This window comes from Gadus morhua, chromosome 15 (assembly GCF_902167405.1).
Source record: "Gadus morhua chromosome 15, gadMor3.0, whole genome shotgun sequence".
Lineage (NCBI taxonomy): Eukaryota > Metazoa > Chordata > Actinopteri > Gadiformes > Gadidae > Gadus > Gadus morhua.
In genome coordinates this window covers 21,496,052-21,516,151 of record NC_044062.1, presented here as the reverse complement: position 1 = coordinate 21,516,151, position 20,100 = coordinate 21,496,052, and the positions used below count along the sequence as shown (strand labels likewise).

Here is a 20,100-nt window from a genome sequence, read left to right as displayed (position 1 = left end):
GAAGACCCTGCCTGTCCCGCTGAATGTCTCGGTTAAAACTGCACTCAAACACAAATGTTATACTATGTACAGATTCTCCTTAAACTCCTTCAAGAAAATGTTTCCTTTACCAAGTGTGACACATTTTGCTTCACAGCCCTGAAGTCCCAGACACCAATCCCCAATCTTTCTTTAAGCAGTGGGATTATTTTTATAGTTGTTGTCATTTGACATTCTGAATTCTTTGCAGAGCGTTGATTTCCAACTTCTATGACCATAGCCGTCAGTGTCAGGATTTTGGCAAAAATAAGCTTTGCACAAAAGAAGTTTCATGGAAAATATAGATGGATTACATAGAAACTAGTTATTAATAATATATTAAAAACTACAGTTTAAACTTAAACTATTCAGGTTTGTCATCCCTGTTGCAAAAGTAGAAGGGCTGAGGATCCAACCCAGAACAAGCTGCTAGCCGGGCTTCAGCTGTTGCTATGCAGGGAATGTACAAAACAATTAATTGCAGCACATGGGAATTTTTGATTCATTGTCACCAGTTGTCCTGTTACCAATCATTGGCTAAATTTAACACATATTTTCTGTTTTTCCAACCGCCAGGAAGAGAGACCATAGTTTATGCACTAGGGTGGTCAGGGTTTGTACACGTAATTGATGTTCCTATTATAAATGGTAGGGAAGGTGGTCATCAAGGTAAATTAGTGTGATTGCTTGGAATGTTACCAACTATTTCTAGTAGCTGGTCCCATTAATTTACCTTGAGGATTTATTAGTGAAGACCAATTCTTGTGTTCAAATGACCCATTTATTATAGGAACATAAATTAAATGTATTGTTGGTAATCAAGGTGAATTAATGTTAGGTCGGATGCATAGGGACTGTTATGCTCTGGATATCTTTCACTGTTGATGAAAAATCACATACATTTGTTTGAAGAGACTACAACTTTGCAAATTGAAAATATTCCCAGATGAAAGGAATGTCACAAGGGATGTTGGTTCACACAAGCTTCCACTTCAAATAAAGAGTTGCTTCAGGGACATTTCAACTAACATAAAGATATCAACAGAAGTGTATAAAGACCAGCTTTTGTTAATGTATCCATGAAAACTAATTGACAGAATAATAATTAACCAGGAATACCATATTTCTGGAGATTGACAGTACAGCTGGAGGGGAAAAACAATACAATATAAAAATAAATACATTCAATCACAGGAACATTAACACACGATAAGAGCAAAAATGTCATGGGAGATAATTAACTTGAATGCATTGAAATTACAGTGTTTAGGAAGCTTATCCCTGATAATGGATCTCAACATGTGTGGTCATGTGTGAGGAAGAGAGAAATGTGTAGAGGAAGATATTTTTTGTGTTCATGAGAGTGTAAATCCCTCCGGCCTGCGAGAGTTGCTCCATATCCTACTTAGACCTTTAATGCACTGTGTGATCCTTACTCTGTAAAACAATATGTCTGTGTGTGCGTGTGCGTGTGCGTGTGCGTGTGCGTGTGTGTGTGTGCGTGTGCGTGTGTGTGAGAGGGAGCGTGTGTGTGTGACTGCGTTGGATGTTTTGGGATGCCTGGCCTTGGTCCGTAAATTGAAGAGTAAGTGGAACCAGTGGCCGAGCCCACACTGTTCAAGTTCAAATATAATTCCCATTGATTCCACTGTAGGTAGCCGAGAGCTCAAAACTGGTTTGTTCCCGTTCTGCGTTCACCTCTTCAGGTACACCTCTCAAGTCTCTTATCAGGTCCAACGCGCAGGGCTCATCTGTATCCCCGGCCGTCAGCAGGCCTACGCTAAAAACAGCCTCATCAAACACCTAACTGCTTGCCACCGGAGTCAAACTTCAGAGTTAGTATAATAGTATCCAAGCCACCCACAGAAGCTAAGAGCACAACAGGAGGGTTTTGGTGGTGAAGAGGGGAAGGGAAGCCACCTCTTTCTGTGAACCTGCGTGAATACTGAACAGGGGTTAAATATTCTGTCATAAATCAAGTGCCAGGGTCATGCTGGGAATGGATTCACCGACCCCTGGGACAGCCAAATGCCAAAAGTCACCTGTTTGTCTAAATAACACTCTCAGTAGAGCGAATACCCTCTGATGCGTGCGAATGTGTGTGTGTGTGTTTACCCATCTAAAGGGTAAATATAGTATCCCTAATGAACTAATGCGACACTCACACACTCGCGCTTCCTCATTTTGGCTTCATAATTATCCGCCGACAAACAAAGAGATTCAGCTCAGTTGAAACAGATCCTTTCTCTGCCTTTCCCACAATTGCTAGGTTAGTTATGTGATGTTTGAACAAATCAAAGGTTGATTGCCTTTCACACAAACACAAAGTGTTCAGCACTCAGACACGTTGTTGATGCCATACACTGGACGAAACAAGCAGGAAAACACAAAACTGTTCCAGATCAGATCATCAGGTGTCAGTCTCTGTCAGCTGTCTCGTTTTTCAACAGTTTATTTGAAGTGGTCTCTTTTTCAAACGTGGTTTTATTTAAATTGATTCCCTAATGCCTTTCTTTGTACATTGAAAGCAATCAATGTCAAAGCAGGCCTCGACATAAATGGTTGCCAGCTTGCTCGGGGCAGGTGAACTCTGTGATCCGGCAACTTTAATGTGAAATGAGGTTTCACATTCGGGAAAGTGATTTTTCTTTTTGGAAATACACTAAATATGCCCACAAAATAAAAACATCCTTCTATATCATGGGAACGGATATAGGATGTTGAGGACGGGTGTAGAATGTTGAGGACAGTTTAGTACACTGTATCGACAAAAATCACAGCGACATGTTGTTGCTATCAATGTCTGTGGGAGAACAGCACTTAAATCTACGTTCCAGCTGCTATCTGTTTTAGGGACCGTCTACAACTTACACCCAATAGAAATCACCACAAATCAATAAAAATAGATTGCTCTAGTAGTCGCCAATGGTCGGCTTTTACTTACTACAGGTGATTATTTTCTCATAATTTTACATTATATAGAATCGGAGTGCAATTAATAGTTAGCCCCAAATATTCACCAAAAATCAATAAAAATAAATGTCATTCTGATTGCTGTAGTAGACCATATATAAATGTATTAATTAATACATTTTGAGGCCCTAGCGTTTCTTCTGTTAGGCTAGCTGGTTTGACAGCTTTGCAGCCATTATTGTCATGTTTTTTATTTGAATGCATTATTATAATTCTACAAATTTTTGTTGACTCGTTGGTTTTATACATTTTCTTAATAGGCCTACATTTTCCATTTTGACCAAGTATGATTTGCTACTGGGCAAGTAAAACATAACATTAAGCTAAATCTCAAGGCCTGTAAACAACGCTGTGTGTTTATGTGTCAGTGAAATAGGTGAGTTTCACTGACACACTATATCCACAGTAGTTGCCATGGGGTTTAATACGAGAGTATGTCTTCAAATCAATTGGCGAGAGATCAGACTCAGATCTGATGGGTTTGTACCGAGCCATCAGACTGCTCATATGTGTGGAAGAGTTAACAAATTAATCTCCCTCCGCAGGCAACGCCATCCAGGCCTTTGGTAACGGCACAGACGTGGGGGTGTGGCAGCCCATGCCCCCGCCTCAGACCACACCCCCCATCACCACGCCGCAGCAGAAGAACCGTGAGCGTGGCAGCCCCAACGCCATCGACAACAGCCTCAACGTGGACAACAGCATCTACCACTTCTGTGGCAGCCTGCAGGTGAGAGAGAGAGAGAGAGAGAGAGAGAGAGAGAGAGAGAGAGAGAGAGAGAGAGAGAGAGAGAGAGAGAGAGAGAGAGAGAGTGAGAGTGGTTAATGAAGCACTGATCATAATGAGTGGTAGAGTTACTAATGACTGAGGACAGAAAGGGTCTATATATCCACACACACACACACACTCACATACAGACACACACACACACACACACACACACACACACACACACACACACACACCTACACACACACACACACACACACACACACACTCACACACACAGTCCTGCAGCATAGAAGCCAAGACCAGCATGCTCAAGAACAGGTTTTATTTGTGAATACATTAGCATGCCTTCCACTTTTTGTGGAACATCATGAAAATGTCTTGCTTTCACATTGATGTGAAACCATGACTATCAACAATTATGTGGGAGGGGTGGACAAAACATGCTGCCAATGCACTACGTTGCATTTCACAAACAGAATGGGTAATTGGAAGCTGGCAATTCAACAGTTGTATTGTTAACATTCACAGAGAGGAGGGGGCACGCATGTAGCCTGGGCCTACCAGACTCTCGTACTTCATTTCATTTGTACAGAGAGTCTGGACCTACTCAATTGACAAACGTTAACTCACTTGAAGGTGGCTGCCTGTTGAGGTTTAAAACTATTGGATCTTTCCAGTGTCACTCTGGATCTGCCATAACCAATCGCTAATGTTTGGCCGGAATTCACGTTTCGCGCAGGCTGTAAAAAAAACGATAGTTATGATATTATAACTCTAGTTCTATGATTGTAGGTGTAGCCGTCTAGGCTTCGCCTTATGGGCTTGTCCCGTGCACATGCTCGCGCACACTGAAAATTCAACTATGCACCAATCAACGTGGGCACCGCCCACATTTCCCACGGCACCGCCGCCCAACCTCTACGCTATTCGTTCAGCATTTGGAGGGTACAGCAGGTGGGAAACTAGCCTACATGAAATGGGCTAAGGTGAAGCTGCGAGCGGAGCCCAATCAATGTACTCCTGCTGGACCCCAGTCAAAAAACGTAAGTCACCTGGGCACATAAGACTCAAAAAAGCCGAGGATGTGCAAAACACAACAGCTTAATAAAAAACGAATTCCTCCTCGATCAAGCAAGGCAATACGAGTAATACGGGTTCCATTAGGTCCGCTACCACCGGGGGCGGAGCTACGGAGTTTGACTCTCCAATAAGGAGCTTCTCTCATCCGTTCCTTATTTAAAAAACGGCGGGAGTGCCAGAAATACTGGCAGTCAAGTCCAACTCGCCATCCGGTGAGAGGAATCTCAAGGATGCCGCTTAAAAGAACATGCCTCCATTCTTAAGCCGTAGAAGGGGCACCGGACTCCAACACAGAGTTGCAGAGTGAGCCCCTGGACGTGTCTAACATGTAAAAACGGACAAAGGGGCCGGGGGAAGACCAAGACGCAGCCGCGCAAATGTCTTCCACCGGAACGCCTCTGAGTAGAGCCGTTGAAGCGGCCACGCGGCCCCTGCTAGCGTCGCTATAACACACAAACAACTGTTGTGTGGAGCGGAACGCGGCCGAGCGTTTCACGTACATAGCCAGCGCCCGCAACGGGCACAGGAGATGCAACTCCGCCTCACTAGAATGAGTCGGAGGGTGAAAAGCCTTAATCACAATATCGCTCGACCGGAAAGAACTATTACTGTTCTTAGGGAGGAACGCAGGATTAGGTCTGAGCAGCGCAAAGGGGCTGTCCTCGTTAAGCAACAAGCAGCTCGGGCTGACAGACAGAGCGGTCAGCTCACAGGCCCGCTTGGCAGAAACCAAAGCCAAAAAGAGCGCAGTTTTAAAGGACAGGGCATCCAAAGGGGCCCGAGACAGAGGCTCGAAAGGGTCCCTGGACAACCCGCGCAACACGGTGGGGAGATCCCAGCGTGGTGTAAGCACGCGCAAAACAGGCCTAACCCGTCCAGCCCCACGCAAGAACCTCTTGACCAGTTGATGGCTGAAGATCGGTCCACCATCACAGCCCGCATGGCCAGCCGAAACAGCTGCCGCATAAACCTTGATAGTGGAAAAAGCCAAACCCTTCTCCAATAAGTGCTGTAGAAACGCAAGCACGCTTCCCACCTCGCAATGGGATGGCACAGCGTGGTTCCTGTCACACCAATCAGAGAAAGCGCCCCACTTCGCCGCATAGAGGGAAGAAGTCGAAGGTGCACGAGCACCCTGGATAGTGTTGATAACCGCTTCAGGCAAACCTTTGCCCTGCAGGATTAACCTCTCAGGAGCCAGACCAACAGCCGTCCCGATACATCGGGCGGGTGGTGCACCGTCCCATGGGCCTGTGAAAGCGCATCAAGTCTGAACGGTACCGGCCACGGAGCCGTCCGCGAGAGGGCCGCCAGCTCTGGAAACCACAGAGCTGAGTGGTTTTCCGAGCCACTATAATCAGGGACAATCTCTCCTGTCTGACCCGTTCCAGAAGAGGAAGGATCAGCTGATGCGGAGGAAACGCATACAAGAGAACCCGCGGCCAAGGTGTGTGCGCCAACGCATCCACCCCCAACGGGGGAAGATCCCGAGGGTTGAGAGAGAACCACCACCTGCAGTATGTGTTCTCCCTGCACGCGAACAGGTCCACATGAGCCGTCCCGAACCTCTGCCAGATCAGTCTGACAATGTCGGGATGTTTCCGCCGCGAGACATGAGGTCCGCCCCGAAGTTATGGGCCCCCGCGATATGCAGGGCTCTCCCTTTTGGTGGAGAGCAGAGGAGCGCACTCCCCCCTGTTTGTTTATGTACGCCACCGCCGACACGCTGTCTGTCCTGATCAGAACGTGGCGGCCACATACCAGGTGAAAGAAATGCAACAGCACTTTCCTCACAGCGACGAGTTCCAGCACATTTATGTGGACTGTACGGGGTGTGCGCCACTCACCTCCCACCGAGTGAGAGAGGCACGTTCCTCCCCAACCCGTCAACGAGGCGTCTGTGAAGACCACTACGTAGGACGTCACTCTGCCCAGGGGAACACCCCTGAGAAGGGCGGAGGGGTTTCCCCAATATTCCAGGTCTGGTGACACCGAACGGGGTGGGAGGAGCACCCTGAGCTTGTGTCGCACGGAGTCCAACCGTTGGCGAGCAAACCACCTCTGGAGTCTGCGCATAAAGAGCAGACCCAGGGGAACCACGGGATGGGCGGTTGCCATCAGCCCTAACAGGCGCATGGTGGACAGCGCGGTCACGTTTCTGAGAACGCGAAAGCGGGAGAGTGCCAACAGGATGGCGTCTCACTGAGGAGGCGAGAGCATCGCTGTCATGGCGGCTGAGTCTAGGCAAAGCCCCAAGTAGACTATCTGCCGGCCTGGGAGCGGGAAGCTCTTCTCCCAGTTGATGGCAAAACCCAGGAAAGAGAGATGGTTTATCACCGTCATGGTGTCCCTTCTCGCAGCTTCTATTCTGAGCTTTGCTCAGAATAAGTAGGTTGTCGAGGTAGAAGAGAACCCTCCGCCTGAGCAGTCCCAACGCCGTCTCCACACACTTCGAGAAGGTGCGCGGGGCCAGGGAGTAGCCGAATGTCAGGCACAGGTACTCGTACGCCACCCCCATAAAGGCAAAACGGAGAAACTTCCTGTGCACCTGCCGAACAGGGACGTGGAAGTAAGCATTCTTAAGATCCAGGGATGTGAACCAGTCGCCCTCTCTCACACATCGGAGCAGCGCTATGATAGTGAGCATGCTGAATTTCCTCACGCCAACAAATCTGTTGAACACGCGAAGATCCAGAATAGGTCTCATCTGCCCTGACTTCTTGGAAACCAGGAAGTAGCGGGACTACAACCCTAGGTGGGACTCGTGGGGGGGGGGGGACAGTGATGGCCCCCTTCTCCAAGAGACGGGCCACCTCTGCTGCCAGAGCCGTGCTTGCCGCTGGATCCCTCGCCTGAGTATCAGCCCACCCTTCCACGTTGGTGAAGTCAGTGAAGGCCTTCACCGGGGCCTTCAGAGTAGAGGGGTCCCCACCCGCAGCGGTGAAAAGGTGCTGAACCGGTGGGAACAGGGGGCACTGGGTAGCCCGCCGGGAGGAAGACAGGGTGCGAAAACACTCACCCTGCATGTCATCCGACATGGGTCGAGAGGCGGGGCTGGCATATTGATGCCCTTGATGGCCGCCGCCTCACCCATGATCTCGCCGAAGAGATCGGCCATCCGGCGCGGTCTCTCCCTCTCGACAGTGGCTTCGGTGGAAAAAGACGTTGTCCCAGGAAAGACGTCGTCCAAGGATGCGACGTCGTCAACCTCGAAGCGCTCGTCGTCTGCGTCCTCGGCGTCCGGAGCTCCGGCCCTGAAGATGTCGATGGCCTCTGCGAGATCCACCGACGGGGAGAAAAAGAGATGCCTGGAGAGGAGCCCCTCTTCAGGCACCGCGCGGCAGGCGGCGCAGGAGGCGGGAGCAACCAAGGCAGCCGTGGCGTGTTCAGCGCCGAGGCACCTGAAACACGCCAGGTGCCCGTCACCCGGCGCCAGGGAAGCGGGACAGGAGGCGCACTGAGGCCCTGAAAAGGGCCCGCCAGCTCTTATAGGAGCGCTCTCCAGTGGCCCTGAAAAGGGCCGTTGGACCGTGGCCTCGCCCATGCCGCTGCCACCGGTCATCTTAAGGTTGGAAGTCATATCTCTTCGTTGATCAGTACAAATCGCTGAAAGAAAAGGGAGGATGGGCAGTGGTTTGCGCCGCCTTATATACACGGTGCCGTGGGAAATGTGGGCGGTGCCCACGTTGATTGGTGCATAGTTGCAATTTTTCAGGCGTAGCCTACATGAAATAGAACAAACACTGTGCGTGACAATGTCTGATTGGAGCCACAAAATGTGGATGGAGAAAACCCAGGAATATACCGCGCAGACGTAGTACTGAAGGGAAATTAAAATTGAGCTGCAGTACTTAGGCGGGCGGAGCCAGGCTGGCACGCGTGTTCACCATGTTCCTTTTAACGTTTTGTGTAGTAATTACACTTGGAACACTAAACTCGATTCTTGTTGGTGCTACTACGTCACAATATATATCTATATATATCCACAGTACTTGCCATGGGGTTTATTACGAGAGTATGTCTTCAAATCAATATAGCACCATAAGTATCAGATTTTACTTTCATACCCACATGTCAAATACTCAGGGCTCCCTCTCAGAATGACTGCATATTATGTTTCTGCAATGTTACTATGATGGGAAATCAGTCGATCCGTACGAGGACCAGTCCATTTCTGCATGGCCAACAGCCTCGTAAATCCATAATGCACTCTGGCTCTGCGAGCTTGTGGCCCGGCCATGATCTCCGTCCAGCTGCCGAGGCACGGCCTCGCTCACCGAGGCAACGGCCTGCTGCTCCCTGATTGGGTCTGTTGGCAGCGGGGGGCCGGGGTACGGCCACGCATTGAGGTTTCACACGCGGCCCCGGTACGGTCAGGCAGCGATTCAAGATTTGCTAGCATCAGCGATGGCTGAGAAGAGTCTACAACTCTGGTAACTCTCTTTATTCTTTTGATTTGGGACCAAAAGTATGGAGTACAGGATCAGAATTCAGCAGCAGAAAACTGCCTTTCAGTGATCCAGAGCGGTGCTTCCCAACATGTGAGCAGCGCTGTCCCGTTGGATTTATTAAACACAAATGACCAGGGAGCATGAACGTCTACATTAAACTGGTACAACATGGTATTATACCTGTTTTCTGAACAATATTTATAATATGTTTATTTTCAATGACCTATAGGCAGGCTTAGTCTTTAGAAAGGAGCTCATGAATTTACAAATTGCTAACACTATATCGTGTTTACTAGTTCATTGAATCCAGCCCTTATTGTTGCGTATTCATTTTTGCTCCATGTTTTTAACAGTACAGGAATGCATTGTTTATTACTGCAATATTGGTACATCATTATTTTGGGGTGGTGTCTTAATGACTAGAAACACATGTGTGTCTTGAGGCGAGACCAGTGGAGCACCAGTGTTGACATGATATGAACAAATAGGCAGATCGGTCCGTATCTTCGGGGACAGATACTGAGACGCAGCATGGCACTGATCTTATTCGACTGTATTGTCATTTAATCTGCATTATGACACACACCATCGCCTACACACACACACACACACACACACACACACACACACACACACACACACACACACACACACACACACACACACACACACACACACACACACACAGCGATACCTCCACTGCAGCCACACTTAATTACCCAAATTCCACGGCGTGGCCACATTTACCAGAGCTGCGTTCCCTCATCTGAGCACTGGCAGAGACCAGGAGAGAACGAAGGGGGGAGGAGGACAGAGAGAGAGAGGTGGGCTGGCTCAGTGCCAGAGGGCGGGGAGGGGAGAGGAGTGTCATGGCGGGCGACATTATTTCAGGAGCCGGAGGGGGGAAGAGCAGCCAGGGACATTGTTCTTTTCATTCCTTTGTGTGGACGTTAAGAAACATTTCTGATTCTCCCGGAGCGTACCGTCTCATGACAGCAGCCCAAGTGCCCCTGAGCAAACGTCATGCTTCAAACTGAACTGGAGAGTTTCCTATAGTGTCGTCTGCGCTGGCTGCAGGAGAGGCGGCGGGGGTGGGGCTGTCCACTTCTGTCGCCTTGCCCTTAATCTACACTCCTCGCCTTCTCCCTTGGTTTGCTGGCTGAGGGGGGGATGGAGGCACCAGGAGAGGGGGTTGGGGTGGAGGGACCAGTTGAGGGGGTGGGGCCCAGGTCTCCTCCCGCTCCGCCTCGCCCGTGGAGGGGGAATGAGGTCCAAGCTTTTCGGGGGTCCGTTTTGTGTTTCTTTGTCCAACTGGAGGCTGGGGGTTGATGGTTGGATTCCCCTGCCGACACAACCAACCTCTAGTGTGTGAGCAGCCGTATTGCTGGGGCACGCCACACCTTCCTATGGACGCACACACAGACACAGAAACACACACAGACACACGCACATATACACACACACACACACACACACACACACACACACACACACACACACACACACACAGCCTAATACAGTTATAACACAGATAAACTATTGCAGTGTTTGATGATACAGACTTCTACCTACAAGACATAGACACACACAAGAACATGCACACACACAAACACACACACACACACGCACACAACCACACACACACACACACACACACACACACGCACACACACACACACACACACTAACTCACGCAAACCAAAATATAAAAATTGTATTCAACAGGGCCATGGGCTGTCTTTGAGATCTCATGAATATGTTTGACTCCAAAGCAGGTTGAAAAGTGACCCGTAAAAATACGGATATCGGAAACATGCTAATGTGACTTTTACCCAAGCTAGCAGTCAACAGAGAGGATTCCAGGCAAAGTTGCCGGCCATGAAGGATAAACACTACATAAGTACATAGAAATGTAATATACAGATTATATAGGACTGATACACTGTGTATTTAACGTATAAATGTTATATACAGAGTTTAAAGGTCATATACAGTATATATACATAATTCAAAATATATATACACGTTTTATGATCATGCACACATGTTTGTCCTAGTTTAGTCGTTCCTGTTTGTCGAGGTTTATTGTGTTGAAACGCCGCATCGTGAATCTTACAGTCAGGATCATCCGGCCTGCTTATCGCTACACCGAGCTAAGCGTAGAAGTGCGATCCACACACATTTATTAGCAGTTAAAGTTAATCGGGCCATAATGAAAGCCAGGGAACAGGTTTGCTCGGCTCTGTGCGGGATGCGGGGAACGCAGATGGTTTCTCACCATAACACCGGGTGCAAGGTGATTGAAATGCTTTAAGTCATTTACCTTACAACCCGTAAACGATGTCATTCTGCTCATTTGTTCCGCGGCTGGGCGACATCTGCTGTTGTGCCGAGCCAAGCCTCAGCCTCTTTCCACCTTTTTCTGTATTTTATTTATTATTTGATCACCAGTATTCAGCCCCACGCCTGGGAAGAAAATTTTGATTTATGATCATCATACCACAGACTCTTTCCTCTTTCTGCAGTGTTTTTCTTCTGAGAGTGAAAGCGTATTAACAGCATGCAGTGTACCTTTCTCCTGTATTATTATCCAGTCCTGCTCGTCCCGTGCTTCCGCGGCCTTACTTTAGTGCCTGCGACTGGATACTGGAATCATATATTATTCTGTCATACCTACAGTCTATTCTAGGCATTTAATCACACACACACAAACATACACACACACAAATACGTGCACACACATACGCACACAATAAGCGCTATGACCTTCACACAAACACACGCACACAGAAGCCCACAAACAGATATACAATGACATACAACCCAGCCAGCTACACACTTACCCATTGACGAGCAGCACCCCGATGCTTCTCTCCAGCGTCCTGTCGCAGTGGAAAGAATCAGAGATATCTGGTTCATTTATCTCAGCATAAAAAGCCCTCTGACATGGGAATAGAATATGACTTACCGTAGAACATGTGGCTCGTCAATGTGACTGGTCTGTCGTGATTAGAGTTCCACACAGGCGCTTCAGCAGCCCCGCTCATTGCTCCACGTTGCACAAGATGCAGACAGTGATCAAGTAAAATTGCTTGTAACACACACATGCTGAAGCTGAGGCAGAACTCAAAGTGGTTGGAAGCCGGGGTATACAGAGGGAACATTGTGTGTAACCGGTTGATATCATGCAATGCTGAATGGTAGCACTGTACAATTAAGAGGGGGCATGTAAATAAAGCCATGCCGTTACAATGGTACATTTTATATTAGAATAGTTTCAACATTACTGCAATTGCACACTAGCAGGCCTCCAAGGACGTTGTACAATGGTGTGGTATTTATTGACCATATCCTGTTAACCGTGTAGTGCAAAGTATCAAGTAGTGCATGTACAGAACAGCAGTGCACATAATGACAGAATGTGTGGTGGGTGACACGGTGGAGAGTGGCCATGAATATATACAATATATATAGTATATATATATGAGTGCTGGGGTTGGGACTTGAGCAGAGACTGTGACTGGTTTAGCGTCCACACTCCACTCCCACCTTTCGACCGCTTCACACAGTGGAGGAAAAAGACTGACACTAGCCACGTTTACATGGCACATCTGATCCGCATAGATTTCTATGCCGCATAGATCTGTTCCTAAAATGTGATCCGAATGTACTGTATACATGGCAGTAACAAAAGTGTCCGTTATGTCTCTCGCGCACACCTGACACATCTCTGGACCGGCGGCGACATAATGGATGTCCTATCACTATCTGGGATTTTAAATTTGATTTTAATGAAAGCACAGCAGGAGAGAGCTTTTCTTTGCCTGCTCCTTCAATTAAGAAAGAGGAGGACAGCACAGCTACGTCAATTTCTCGTCAGATCTTTACATTTACCCCAAGCTCCGCCGCAAACAAGAGGGATTTGGATGCGAGTCCGCACCCAAGACTGGTGGGAGAGAGTGGTCTTACGGGAATTTAGTGACCAAGAATGGCGAGAAAATTTTAGGATGAGTCGGCAGTCGTGCGTGAAGTTATGCGAGCTCATGGAGAATATATAAACATATATATAATATATAAACTTTTGATGCACATCTTTTAAAAGGTCGCTATGTCTAACCTTTCTCTGGTCCATCCTTCGGAAGATATCTTGTTCCTTAAGGATTTCCAAGAGGACATTTGTCTCCTCGAAGGTCCAATTACGAACTACCGCAGCTGCCATCTCTCTAAATTAAAAATTATTTTAACGTTCAGCCTGCAAAAGTACTAGTAGCCTACTCAGTTACAGTTATCTCGGACGCGCGCGGACACTACGATACGCGAACACGTCATCAATAAACACCCATGTCCCGGCGCTTAGCAACCGGACACGCTTGCCGGACTACTTTTACGGAGTGATAACAAAGACGTGAATCAGGCAATAAATCCACTTTCCTTGACAGCGGTCAAGTTCGGTGTGCTTAAAAGTACCGACAGAGCTCAGTGTACCAATTGCGAACTACTGCGGCTGCTCTAAGTTAAACCCCAATCTATTCGGAATAAGTGTATACATGGCGATTAAAACGGACTACACCACCTCTACTATTCGGCATAGAATGTATGCCGAACAGATAATTGTATTCCGAATGAGGCGTATATATGATCATTTTCTGTTCCGCATAGAAATCTATGCGGAACAGATGTGTCCATGTAAACGCGGCTTGTGTGAAGTTCACATTGACTCTCTTCTCCTGGAGAGAAGGTACTTAGGTGCTTCCTGATGCAGTATGTGGGAGGTATGAATACTGTAGTTGGTCCACCCTGAATGTTTGGCTGCAGAATGAGACCGGCCATATGTTGGTTGGGAAGAGACAGTAAAGCATGCACATCACATAATGGCAGGCAAACAGGCATGAGGAGCTTTTGTGGCACAGCCGCTTGTAAAAGACAGTGTAGAAAACATATGCAAGTCTGGTCTTGCATATCATTATGAATATCAATTGCTGTTTTTTTTACTTTCATTGATTTCATGTGCCAGTAGAACTTTTTGTGACTATGTGCCGGTAGAATATGTCAAATGACATGTTCAGAAAATAATAATAAGGTATCATAAATACCTTTCAAATATCTTCCCGCTGATCAATTCAGTTGTGTTCTGTAAGACAGAGGACCCAAATGCTCCATTAGAAATGTGTTTTTGTTGTCCTTTGTGTATCCGAACAAAGGACAAGGTGTTCATTTGCAGTGTGTTTAATCTCAAACAAACAGCACGGGAGTAGCATTTACCGCTGCTTTACACAGCGGGTATTGATGTTCGATCTGCCAGTCCAAAATGTTCATTATTATTAAAACACCTTCATTCAGGTATTTCTTTTTCTGAAGCAATTATACCGTTTCCATTTTCGAGTGCAAGCCCTGCTTTCAGTTTTAATGACATGGTTAAAATGTGACGGCTCTTTTGTGAATTTAGGTGGTTCTTTTGAAAATCCAAATTTGCTGGCACACAAAATGTAGACCATTTTGAATGTTGATGGTCAAAAAATAAATCTTTGTAAAAAGGCATCGCGAATTTATCGAGTACAGTCGTACAATAGTACAATCTATAGATATCTACATATATGTTGTAATATGTAAATTAATTTTTTATTCTTTAAAATTGTCTTTGCTTTCCTAGGCTCAGAAATTGAAGTCTAACTCCAGTGCTGATGGTGTCCTCTGTGTGGTGAGTACAGAACCAATACAAAACCCTTTATAATGTCACCACCACTCTCACCACTATCTTAACACTGTTTGAACTCACAAACAATGTTGCCTTTGAGCAACACACCTTTAACATTGAATGAAATGTTTTCATAACTCAAGCCATTTTCCTAAATTCGGAATGAGCAGGAATACTTTGTGCTTGTATAAAGCAGCATCGGTTGTTAGCAAAGAAAGGTACCTTATCGCGCAGACCCCGGTGATCCGCGGCGGCCAGCGCTAACCGACGGCGTCTTTGTCTTTTTACAAGTCTGGTCTTTGTCGTCCCTTCAAGGCTCAAGTGCGTCCGTTGCTTTTCTGGTGGCTTTTAAAGTTCACGGTAAATGCCATTGTATAATAACAAGGGCCTGTTTTACACCGATGTGACATTTAATGGAAACCGGGATATGAGATGACCCAGCCACTGGCAGTTGTATAAACCACTCAGAAAAGTGTGAATACAACTTTACACACATGTGTATATAGTCTATATATATATATATATATACATATATATATATATATATATATATATATATATATATATATGTATATATACCATCTTCATAAACTACTGCATCTTCTCTTTTTTGTACTTCTGTCCTGTTTCTCAGGACCCACTGGTGGATGGTCGAGAAACGTCCAATGCCATTGGAAACTCAGCTGTGCGTAGGTGGTCTCCACCCAGCCTGGGTCTGCTGCCCCCGCTGCTCTGGCTGTCTCACTGCACACGAGCCATCTTGTAGCCTCACCGTTCCTAAGCAACAAACACAAATGGACTGACTGATAACATATTTGTATAAAAGAGAGAAAACAAGGCAGAATTATATCCTCTGTTTCCAGTAAAAGCTGTTCTGTTTTTATTTACCTCTGGATTCTGTCGCTCTTTCACTCATTTAATTTCTCCCCGATAGCTCCATTGTTTTTTGTTGTTTTAGTATTGCAACTGTGCGCTTAACCAATTGATCAGGTGTTTGACAATTTGATATTTGTTCCCTTTTAATTTGATCAAAAGGGATGTACAAAAAACAAGCTTTTCTGTGGCCCACTGGGGGATTATGCTACTGTCAGAATGCATTCTGCTACATCTGGGGGTTCTCCCATATGGAGAACACATGTGTTGTGAAATTTTGCAACAGCGAGATTTCGATCCCATCTTCCAAATCTCTCAACAAAACCTTGTCCATTTTCAGGAGGGGTCTAAAGACAAACATCACAGCCAGGGTTGAAAGGTTGGTCTTTCAGGTCCCGCCCACACTCATCAGACATATCTGTGTGCACGTGAGTGTGAGTGTGTGTGCGTGTGTGTGTCGGTGTTAATGTTTATGTGTGAGTGTATGTGTGTTTGTGCGTGTTTTGATCACGGTGCCAGTGGTTTTCACCGTATAATCAATCCATCAAAGCAAGTCGAGTTAGATATTAAACTTCTGGGTTGCATAGAAATCACAAGAATAATCACCTGGAAAAGTATTCGGAGGCATTTATGATTGGTCGGATGGAGAAACGTGGTTCCGCCATCGCTCTCGTTCAGTGTGGATTAAATAGCACAGCGATAAACACACGCACATTTGAATGCTGGGCTTTTGATCTTATTCTCTCCTTCTTTATCTGTCTCCTTTCTCTCTGGATCACTTTCACCCGCACGCAGACATGCACTCACACAATCACACATCCAGGCTTAACACTCGGTTTCTACACCTTTCATTACCAACTTAATTTATTCAAAGATTTAAACCCCCCTCCCCAAAAAAAAGAAAACACTGCAGTTGTTAATCCATCAGATTTAATCCTTTATAAAGATTGTACTTACGTGGCACTGTCAAAACGTACTGTTGTGTGTTTGTGTGTGTGTATCTCTCTCTCTCTCTCTCTCTCTCTCTCTCTCTCTCTCTCTCTCTCTCTCTCTCTCTCTCTCTCTCTCTCTCTCTCTCTCTCTCTCTCTCTCTCTCTCTCTCTCTCTCTCTCTCTCTCTCTCTCTCACTCTCTCGCTCTCTTTCGCTCTCACTCTCTCCCCCACCCTGAGGAGAGTTTGAAGATACGGTTGTTTGCGTCCATGCTGAGTGGTTTCTTGTGAGAGTGATTTAAGGAGCTGGTGTTCTTATCTGAAGCGAGCGTTGCACTCCATGCCGCACGGCCCGCGACAGTAACGGAGCATAGCTTAAGTCTTTAGCGCTGTACTGTATATTCAGTTACTGCATTTTTTTTAATGATATTGTGCTCTCATAAACCTACACACCTGCTGGCATCTGTGTGATGATGCTGTGATGTTTTGCCACGGCAATGACACAGTGAACGTGTCAAGGCAATGCATTCATTCATTCATCCCCTCAGTGCTCAACAGAAATATTTCACCTCACTTGATCATTGTTTGATGTTCAGCAATCGTGTCATTTACACTAAGCTTTAGCAAATATCCCCCAACCCCATGCCTTTCTTGACTATTTTCTAGTAATAATAACCACATATTGACATGTGGCATGTTAAGGGAAATGACTTCAGCTATACACAAGCATTTATGACATGTATGGCTGCTTGGGTCCCTTCGGGTTCCTGTGGCTTCTTGAAATGTACTTACTGTATACTAGAACCTAAGTGTTCATTATGAGGCATTTAACATGATATATGTGCTGTGCGTTCTCTGGCTGAAAGTGAAGAACCGGACAAACAAATGTCAAGATGATCGTTTATTTCAGAGCATTGTGAAATATTTTGACTTGATGACGAACCCATGGCGTTGGCGATACAACGTTAAATAAGACAGAATCTTGTTAGTTGTTTTTTTTATAACAAGCTATATGTATATTTCTCCTGATATGTACATGATTATAAAATACTATTGCATCTGAGAAAGAGGATATCATTGTAACTGTCCTATATTACTGCAATTAAAATGCTACTTGTTTCCTAAGTATTGACTTTGTATCATAGCCCCACTCTTGATCATGGTTTACTATATTCATACTTTTTTGGGGGACAGACATCTTATTTTTCTATTTTGAACTTTTGTTTTGTCTATGATGTTTCTTATTTAATACAACATGGACTGGAATGTGTTCTTAATTAAAGTTTTGGCTCCCACCGAAATGACATGTATTGGCATAGGACTTCAATAAAGAGGTGTGATATTAGGGACACAAACAGGTGTTACTCATTAAGTTAATTATGGGCCGAGGTATGCCGGTGCTCTTAATCAAGGTCATGAGATACACCTGTGTACACCCCTGCTATTACAACTCTCCGATAAGGCCTACTGCAACAAGAACTAATCAAACCAATGGTATTCTGTTGTTCTACCAAATGCTCAAAGGGTTGGAAGGCTGTAATACTATTTGATAGTTAGTGGCTGTTACCAGCATTTATTTTTCGTGCAAGCAAACATGTTGATGTGGTTGTTAGTCGATTGGATTTGGACTTTAAAGATCCTTGAAAGTTTGAAAGCAGAATACCCTTTGAGACCTTTGTCTCTTGCGAGTGGGTTTGTATTGGAACCTCTGTGTCTCTAACTACACCACTACAGTACCGGGGTTAATGCTAACAGTTCTTCTTTGCGCTGTGCTGGCATTTGGTAATAACGGGCCATAACTTGCAGTTTGTAAAGAAGGGAAGCCAATAGAAGATGGTAATAGTTGCATTCTTCTCCCTTCTGTCAAGGATTCAAGACATGTTTTGTTTTTTTGGAGAAACGGCTTTCCAGCACCATTTCCTTCTTAGCTTGTGAAAATGTAAAATCTATTGTACAAAGTCACAATTAAAACTGTTAAATCATCTCAGACCAGATGTTGTTGTCACTATTTCCCCTCATCCAATAATTAAGGCATGTTACAAGAAATGACAGGCAGAAGGAACTTAAGAAATTCAGGAAATATTGAAGAATGAGAGCAAGTATGCATAAGTTTGGTTAAAAAAATGTATGCAAAGTTACAAGACAGGGAGAGAGAGAGAGAGAGAGAGAGAGAGAGAGAGAGAGAGAGAGAGAGAGAGAGAGAGAGAGAGAGAGAGAGAGAGAGAGAGAGAGAGAGAGAGAGAGAGAGAGAGAGAGAGAGAGAGAGAGAGAGAGAGAGAGAGAGAGAGAGAGAGAGAGTGAGTGAGTGAGTGAGTGAGTGAGTGAGTGAGTGAGTGAGTGAGTGAGAGAGAGAGAGGAGACAGAAAGGGATAAGGGAAGAGTCTTTTTAGCATGTTGTGATGTCTGGTACTACTGGGAATAAACATCAGAAGCAGTAAAGGAATCAAACTAGGCCCCAGGCTACTGCCGTAACTGAGCTACCTTCCCCACTGCAGGGGAACAACGTAGTCCTAATATAGACCACAACATTGACCCTGATACTACTCCATCCACATAGACAACAGACACCTACATCATCTTTTATCTAGTGATTTGGACCACATTCTGCTATAGGAGACCTGTTATAATACACTACTGTGCTGTATCAGAGATTGTCAAGGAAGATGGCAGAGACATGAACAGACCCCTCAAGTGCTAATAGAAATTATTAATCATGAATCTTTCTGCATTAAGCAAATGTTGATTAGTCATTGTCTACATAAGACTTTCAGACATTGGTTATAAATAGATATGAATGTGTTTTTCTTATTTTTGTTCAGAGTGAAAATAACACACTCCTATTTGCCGGAGATGTACATTCTTCCTGTGAAGACTCTAAACTTAGATAATTTTAACAACTGATTATTAAATTAAGATCTTAATTAATAAAGAGCAAAAATTCCTTTTTCGATCTTTATGTGCAAATTATGTTTCTTGAATATTTCTGTACAAATAGGACCGGTTGATTTGAAACAATTGTCAACGCCCCCCATGGCCAAGGTGTCTGGTGAGATGTCTATATGGGAGGAGGTTCGCTCCCCGTGGACTGACATATGACATACCCTTTACAGAAAACACATGAATGACTGCCCAAGGTCCACTGGGGTAGGAGTATTCACAGCCCCCAGGATAGAGATGCACCATAATGTCATGTTATAATTAACACGCAGAACGGAAGGCAGCCTGAGGTAGGCTGAAGTTTTTCAAAACAAAATAAAAAAATGATATTTCCTCTATTTCTTTCCAGTAGAGGTTGAAATGCAAGTGTAATTAAAAATTTTGTGCTGAAAAAGCTAATATGTGTGCTG

The 20,100-nt window shown here is 45.4% G+C and overlaps 1 protein-coding gene across 4 annotated transcripts in view; it reads left to right on the top strand.

The window, feature by feature from the left end:
• The window catches only part of gfra1a (gdnf family receptor alpha 1a), an 81,107-nt gene extending 62,367 nt beyond the window's left edge, over window positions 1–18,740 (top strand). For all 4 annotated transcript variants that reach the window (XM_030379178.1, XM_030379177.1, XM_030379176.1 and 1 more), the window contains 3 exons: window positions 3,537–3,721; window positions 14,906–14,953; window positions 15,585–18,740. In XM_030379178.1, coding sequence (XP_030235038.1) covers window positions 3,537–3,721; window positions 14,906–14,953; window positions 15,585–15,716 — 365 coding nt within the window. In that variant the 3' untranslated portion in view covers window positions 15,717–18,740. The remainder of the gene's footprint in view (window positions 1–3,536; window positions 3,722–14,905; window positions 14,954–15,584) is intronic.
• The last annotated feature ends 1,360 nt before the right edge of the window (window positions 18,741–20,100 follow it).